General features: G+C 40.9%; 1 protein-coding gene across 1 annotated transcript in view; it reads left to right on the forward strand.

Moving 5' to 3' along the window:
- The window catches only part of HEXB (hexosaminidase B (beta polypeptide)), a 52,450-nt gene that overhangs the window by 33,494 nt on the left and 10,889 nt on the right, over positions 1-8,067 (forward strand). Inside the window, exons 5-6 of the mRNA XM_005858150.2 lie at positions 1,504-1,550; positions 1,812-1,922. Coding sequence (XP_005858212.1) covers positions 1,504-1,550; positions 1,812-1,922 — 158 coding nt within the window. The remainder of the gene's footprint in view (positions 1-1,503; positions 1,551-1,811; positions 1,923-8,067) is intronic.

The raw sequence follows: 8,067 nt of genomic DNA on the forward strand, positions 1-8,067 counted from the left end.
CTGGAACTTTGGTTCTTGACTTAATTTGTTCTGGAAGGCTGTTTGAGAAGCTATTTGTTCAAAAACCGAATCATTTTTTCCCATTACAAACAATGTAAATGGAATTAATCCATTCCAGACCCCTAAATGATTCCGTTTTAACCTGTCTAAATCACTGTTTCTCACTGTTTCATGAGCACTTTCATGCCCTTAGCAACATCCGTACTCTTGATGGCCTCTTTATGCTTTAAAATTGTGCTAACCATCGATTTTGCCATGCCATACTCTGTAGCTGAAAGGTTCTGAGTGGGCCGAGGTCGAGCACCTATGACATGAGGCTGAAATGTATCAAAAGAAATTTTAATTCAGGCGCCTGGGTGCAGGCGGGCTGAGTCCGAGAAAGAAGTCCGCCCCCACTGAATGGGGGGCAAGGCTTTTATCAGCTTCTGCTGGCTGCAGGCGGTTTCTGCTGACACACAGAGCTTGACTGGCGGGTCGGTCCTCCTAGTGCCAGATATAAGTTGGGACTTTATAGTTTTATGGTGGTTTGGGGGCCTTTTTGCTCTTTTTAAGTTTAGGTACATTCTAAAGTGTCTATATTTTATCATACCTCTTACTCATAATGCTAAAAATTTATTAGGAATTGGCATTTTGTTTTACTAAATCACTATTCTTTTCTGTGTCTATCATTCAGACAAAACAGGCTATGGGAACAATGAAATAAAGCATCTTTATTTATAGCAACAGGATTTTTTAAAAAAACTCGAGCTTTGATTTTAGAAAATATGTAGAGGGTAAAGGTATAACACTATACAGGGTGTCCCCAAAATGTATACACATGTTGAATGATTATAAAGTGTTTATTAACATACAGTTCATTTTCAAAATTTAAAAGAATCTACAGAAAAGAATAATGTTTTTGGTCAACGCCTGTTTTCAAACTGATGACCGTTCTGGTCCAGGCACTGCTGATAATGCAAAGCAATGGAATCGCAAATAATCAAGAATTATTTCGTTTGGTATTTGTGTGCCTTCAATTCGTCCACTGTTGCTGTTTTTGTGCCATAAATGTTATCTTTTATGTATCCTTATAAAAGTTTAGTGGATAAATTTTCTTTGTTCAAAGTTTAGTCTGGCTTCGTCCATTATTTCAAATCAGTTAAATCTGAAAAGGAATGAAAATTCAGTGAGTTTTATCATCTGTTAAAGTGTGTGTATTGTGTCCCCCCCAAAATGTATACACACTTTGAATAATTATAAAGGCCTTATTTGCGCTTCAACTGGATTTTCAAACTTCCAGTAGCATTTAAGATGAATTTCCTTTGTTCAAAGCTTAGCCTGGCTGAAAAGAAACATAAATTGAACTAGCAGCTGTAAAGTGTGTATACATGTTTTGGGACACCCTGTATTTAATTTTATTTGCTTTACCTGGTCATGGTTCTGTGTTTGGATAATACAGCTTTTATTGTTTCAATTTGTTATTTTGTAAATTATGCAATAAATTATAAATTTTACTTTCCCTAGGTTTAGAGACCTTTAGCCAGTTAGTATATCAAGATGCATATGGGACTGTAAGTATGATTATCATATGTTAACAACATTTTTGGATAGACATATTACTACAAGAAAAATGCAAGCTTTTTAGCTATTTATTACCTCTTGAAGATTTCTTCTCCCCAAATATTTGTTAGCTGGTAAATGTAAATTTCACACTTTTTTTGGCTCTAAATTAATATATTGTATCCAATACTTGCATAGATAGATGTAGTCTTTTTTGAGCTCATGTCAAGAGAAATTTCTGAAAATAAGTCAAAATTTATTTTGTCTTACAGTTCACCGTCAATGAATCCACCATTAGTGATTCTCCAAGGTTTCCTCATAGAGGAATTTTAATTGATACAGCCAGACACTTTCTGTCAGTTAAGAGCATTCTTAGAACTCTGGTAGGTAATTATTTTAATCCATTGTGCATTCTGAAGATGTGTCCTTTTATGTTGTTACTTTATGTCCGTTATGCTATTATGTAGGTTGCAGTGCGGGATTCATTTTTTATGTACTAAGTGTAAGCACTGGGCTCTCTTCTCTCTCCCTTGTGAAGTGTATTTCCTCAGCTGAAGTAGAGACTCCCCTAGGGAATCACCCTATTGTTTTCATGGGGGGAGAGGGGGAGGAGAAGAGAAACTCCCCAAGTTTAGCCAGGATTAAGAGAAAGACAGTTTTAATACTGCCCATTGGCTCTCTTTGTGTACTCCCATTTGTCAAACCGTGGGTCTAGACTTCTGGTTAGGAATTTGTGGTCACTGTACCTCTAGTTAGTGCCCTTTAATTTTGTGACCTCCACTTACTCTTTTTATAAAAGAGTAAAAGTCCGGGAACTGCATTATACCCAGGGAAATGTTCTAAAGCAATATGGAACCTCAGGTGGTCAGAGCTGGATGCCAGGCTGACAATAACTGTTTTCTCCTGTGGACTTTTTATTGGTTCATCCCTGTCATCACTGCCAATTTGTAGCAGTGGGAGGTTTTCCTCCCACGTTTTTCTGCACCTTCACTTGATCATTTACAAACACACCATATTATTATTATTTTAAAATATATTTTTATTGATTTCAGAGAGGAAGTGAGGGCGAGAGAGAGAGAGAAACATCAATGATGAGAGCGAATCATTGATTGGCTGCCTCCTGCATGCCCCCTACTGGGGATCAAGCCTGCAACCCGGGCACGTGCCCTTGACTGGAATGGAACCCGAGACCCTCCAGTCTGCAGGCCGATGCTCTATCCACTGAGCAAAACCAGCTAGGGCCACACACCATATTATTAAAAAGTTATTTTTACATTTATATTAATACCTATTAATACCCTGATTTTTTTCCTCCAAAAGACATTAGTCACTTTTATGGGGGAAAAAAACGTGTAGTATAAAAACTTCACCCAATATAGATATTACTAAGATAAGTAGTAATCCCATAATTTACCAAAGATCAACGTTAAGTTTTCATGTCCCATTTATCTCATTTTAGACTTAAAAAATATATTAACAAATAATGTTACTTTTTAAAAAACTTAAAGGGGATTATACTTTGCTATCTTTAAAAATACAGTTATGGACATCTTTCAATGAAAGAATTATAAGATCTGTAGCAGCGGTTCTCAACCTATGGGTCGCGACCCCTTTGGGGGTCGAACGACCCTTTCACAGGGGTCGCCTAAGACCATTGGAAAACACATATATAATTACATATTGTTTTTGTGATTAATCACTATGCTTTAATTATGTTCAATTTGTAACAGTGAAATTGGGGGGGGGGGTCACCACAACATGAGGAACTGTATTAAAGGGTCGCGGCATTAGGAAGGTTGAGAACCACTGATCTATATCATCTTTTTAAACAGTTGAATGTTCCATTTTATATACTGTGATATGTGCATTTAACCAGTTTCCTGCTGATGGACATCTAGGTTAATTTATTATTATCACAAAGAGCACTGCAGAGTAAGTGTTCCTATATTTGTACACTCATCAGGATTATTTCTAAGAATGTGAATCTCTGGGCTTAAAGACTATACATTTTATATTTGGTACGGACTGTCAGACAGCCTTCTAGAGAGGTCGTGCCATTGTATGCTTGGCCAACACTGGGACACACCTTTGCTACATTCTTTGCTAATCTGGTGATGAAGTCTATCTCCTTGTTTTAATTTGCACTTCTTTGATTTTTAGTTATTATAAGCCTCTTTTACTTACTAGCTATTTGTATTTTTTGCATTGCAAACAAGTTAATTTTCAGTGCCTGTTTTGTCTTCTAGAACATTAATTCCTTGTTGATTTAAAAGCTCTTTAATGTTATATTTGTTTATAGATATGTCAATGGTACTGTTATATACTTGCTTATATTTATACTAGAGGCCCGGTGCACAAAAATTTGTGCACTCAGAAGGAAGGGGGGGGGTCCCTCAGCCCGGCCTGTGCACTCTCGCAGTCTGGGACCCCTCGGGAGATAACGCCCTGCTGGCTTAGGCCTGCTCCCGGGTGGCAGAGGGCAGGCCCAATCCCTAGGTGCAGCCCCTGGTTGGGCTCAGAGCAGGGCCGATTGGGGAGTTGGGGCGCCGCCCCCTGTCATGCACAGAGCAGGGCGGATCGGGAGGTTGTGATGCCACCCCCAGTCACGCTCAGGGTAGGGCTGATTGGGCAGTTGGGGCACCGTCCCCTGTCACACTCAAGGCAGGGTCGATGGGGAGGTTGCGGCGCCACCCCCTGTCACGCACAGAGCAGGGCGGATCAGGGGGTTGGGGTGCCGCCCTCTATCACCCACAGAGCAGGGCCGATCAGGGGGTTGGGGGGGTGCCTGGCCAGCCTGGATGAGGGGATGATGGCTGTTTGCAGCTGGTCACACACCCTTCAGGGTGGGGGTCCCCACTGGGGTGCCTGGCCAGCCTGGATGAGGGGATGATGGCTGTTTGCAGCTGGTCACACACCCTTCAGGGTGGGGGTCCCCACTGGGGTGCCTGGCCAGCCTGGATGAGGGGATGATGGCTGTTTGCAGCTGGTCACACACCCTTCAGGGTGGGGGTCCCCACTGGGGTGCCTGGCCAGCCTGGATGAGGGGATGATGGCTGTTTGCAGCTGGTCACACACCCTTCAGGGTGGGGGTCCCCACTGGGGTGCCTGGCCAGCCTGGATGAGGGGATGATGGCTGTTTGCAGCTGGTCACACACCCTTCAGGGTGGGGGTCCCCACTGGGGTGCCTGGCCAGCCTGGATGAGGGGATGATGGCTGTTTGCAGCTGGTCACACACCCTTCAGGGTGGGGGTCCCCACTGGGGTGCCTGGCCAGCCTGGGTGAGGGGATGATGGCTGTTTGCAGCTGGTCACACACCCTTCAGGGTGGGGGTCCCCACTGGGGTGCCTGGCCAGTCTGGGTGAGGGGCTGAGGGCTGTTTTCAGGCTGGCAGGTGACGGAAGCTCCCAACCTCTCCTTTTTTTCTTTTTTCTTTTTTTTATTCTGGGCCAGCTTTAGCTCTGAGGCTCCAGCTCTTAGGCCTCCGCTGCTGAAAGTAGGTATCTGGTTTGTTTCGGTTCGAAACAATGTATAACTCCAGCTCTGACTCCAGCTCTGAGATCCCAGCTCGCTGAAAGCTGGTTTCTGGGGTTTTTTTTAGCTTCTATGTTTGTTACAATGTTCAAACTGCAGGCTCAGAGGCCTGCAAGGCAGGCGGGGAACGTTGGTTTCCTCCGTCACTGAAGGAAGCAAGCCTCATGTTAGTTTCAAGCTGCCTGGCTGCCGGCCGCCATCTTGGCTGTCAGTTAATTTGCATATCTCCCTGATTAGCCAATGGGAAGGGTAGCGGTCCTACGCCAATTACCATGTTTCTCTTTTATTAGTGTAGAATATTTTTATCCATCATATATTATTAAGTTTTCTAAATTTGTTTTTTAAACTATGTTAATAGTATAGTGTCTTTTGCTTGTAAGAAGTTTTAATTTTTTATGAAGTATTACCTTTCAATCTTGTCTTTATGTTTTTGACCTTGGGAGGTATTCTAAAAAAAGCCTCCAAAACAAGGGTATAAATATAAAAAACAATTTCTTTTAATATTATATTTTTTCCTTATTAAGTTTTTGATTCAGTTAGAATCTAGTGTATTATGGGTGATTATTTTAATTTCATTTTTTCCCCAATGGTTACCCTGTAGTACCAACATCATTTTTGAACAATCTACAGTTTTCCCACTGCCTTCAATATCATGACGAGCAAATACTAAATTTCATAAATGCACAAATCATTTTCTGAACTCTCAGTCTGTCCTACTTACCAGTTTATCTTCTTAGGCCAGCATAAATGGTTTTAATTTCTATAACTTTGGAAGTTTTTTTCTTTTTGACATAATTTTAAACTTACAGAAAAGTTGTGAGAAGAGCGCAAAGGACTCCCATATACTGTTTACCCAGACAACTCAATTTAAAAATTGTATCAGATTTGCCTTATTCCAAGTTGCATATGAGATGCCCCAGTACCCTTTAATATTTCTGTTTGGATTCCCTAAAAAATAGCACTTATCTCAATAACAACAGTACAACCATCAAAAACCGGGAAACTGACATAGTACTACCATCTAATCCCCAGGCCCCATTCCCATCCCCATTCCATCAGTTGTTCCAATAATCCTTTATCTGTTCAGCATCCAGTGCAGGATCAGGGGTTGCATTTACTGGTCATGTCTCTTTAGCCACCTTTAATTTAGAACCATTTATCTTTCCTTGTATTTCCAGACCATGACATTTTTTAAAGAGTACAGGACAATTACATTGTAGAATATACTTCAGTTTGTCTGTTTTCCGCATGATTAGATTCAGGCTGTGCATTTTTTAGCAGGAATAAGGCAGAAGTGATACTCTGTTCTTCTTCCTGCATGTCATCTATTCCATTACTGGTAATGTTAACTCTTATAACTTGACTAAGATGTCATCTGCCAGGTTTCTCCAGGGAAAGTTAATTAAAAGGTATTTTGTATTTATTAATAAGTAACTTAGTATCTTGTGGAACAATATTTTGAGAGCACAAAAAATTCCTGTTCTTCAACCAGCATTTACCCACTAGTTTTAGCACCCAGATGATTCTTGCCTAAATCAGTTATTACTAAGTTGGCTGCCAGGTGGTGATTTTCTAAATTCCATCATTCCTTCTATGTTTATTAGTTGGCCTGGCATCTATATATATAAAAGCCTAAGCGACTGGCCGACTGGCCGTTAGCTATGACGCACACTGACCACGAGGGGACAGAGACTCAACGCAGGAGCTGCCGAGTGACAGCAACTTTGCAGAGTTCTCTCTTGCACTTCGGGACCCCTAGGGGTATGTCAGACTGCTGATGTCGGACTGCTGGTTTTGGCCCGATCTCCACAGGCCAGGTCAAGGAATCCTACTGGTGCAGAATCTGTGCACTGGGCCTCTAGTTTTACTGTAAGATAGAGTTTCTCTAAAAGTATTTATTTTTAAATCAATCTGTACTCAGGGATTACTGTTTGGTTTTTTTTTGAGGGGACTGGAGTTGTTACTATCCCCATTTAATAGTCAAGTTGTCTCAGTGTTGGCCAGCAGGAATCCTAGCTGGCTCCTGTAGCCTAATGGCATGTCTTCTTCAATCTTTGAGCAATTTCTTACTTTTTAGCACATAATATCCCAGGCTTACCTTTTCTCTTTCCCAGTCCTGGACTCAGACTTTTCTCTAAGCAATACTTTGTGAACGTATTTTGAAACCAAGACCTGAGCTGTAGGTGTATTCATTGCTTCTAGGCCCTTTCAGCAGACAGAGCTATAAAACATATGTGTGTATGTTTATGTTCATTTATGTGAGCAAATACATACATCTTTACCTATTTATATATCTATATCAGAGGCTGACAAACTATAGCCCAAGGACCAAATCCAGCTAGTCACCTATTTTTGCAAATGAAGTTGTACCAGAATAGAGCTATGTCCATTTGTTTATATATTGTCTTGCCTTACAACTGCAGGATCAGTTGTGACAGAAACTGTATGGCTCCAAAATAAAAATATTTACTATCTGGCCCTTTATGTAAAATGTTTGCCATCTCCTGATCTTTATTAAAAACCATAAGGAACTCCCTTCTCTGACAATGCAAATCCTGCCATTACTCTCAACATATTCCTTTGTATAATTCCCTTGTACGTGAGCTATTTCCCAAATCCACCAGCAAATCCCTTCGGCCCTGATGAAGGAGAAGGCAATCTTTAAATTTGATTATCTGGCAGGGCAAATATCCCACTTTATTGTTTTTTACCTTTTTAAAATAATCTACTTGCCCTGGCTGGTTTGGCTCACTGGATAGAGCAGTGATGGTGAACCTTTTGAGCTCGGCGTGCCAGCATTTTGAAAAACCCTAACTTAACTCTGGTGCCGTGTCACATATAGAAATTTTTTGATATTTGCAACCATAGTAAAACAAAGATTTATTTATATATTTTTTATTTTATATATTTAAATGCCATTTAACAAAGAAAAATCAACCAAAAAAAATGAGTTCGTGTGTCACCTCTGACACGCGTGTCATAGGTTCACCATCACTG

Source organism: Myotis brandtii, unplaced genomic scaffold (assembly GCF_000412655.1).
Source record: "Myotis brandtii unplaced genomic scaffold, ASM41265v1 scaffold115, whole genome shotgun sequence".
NCBI lineage: Eukaryota > Metazoa > Chordata > Mammalia > Chiroptera > Vespertilionidae > Myotis > Myotis brandtii.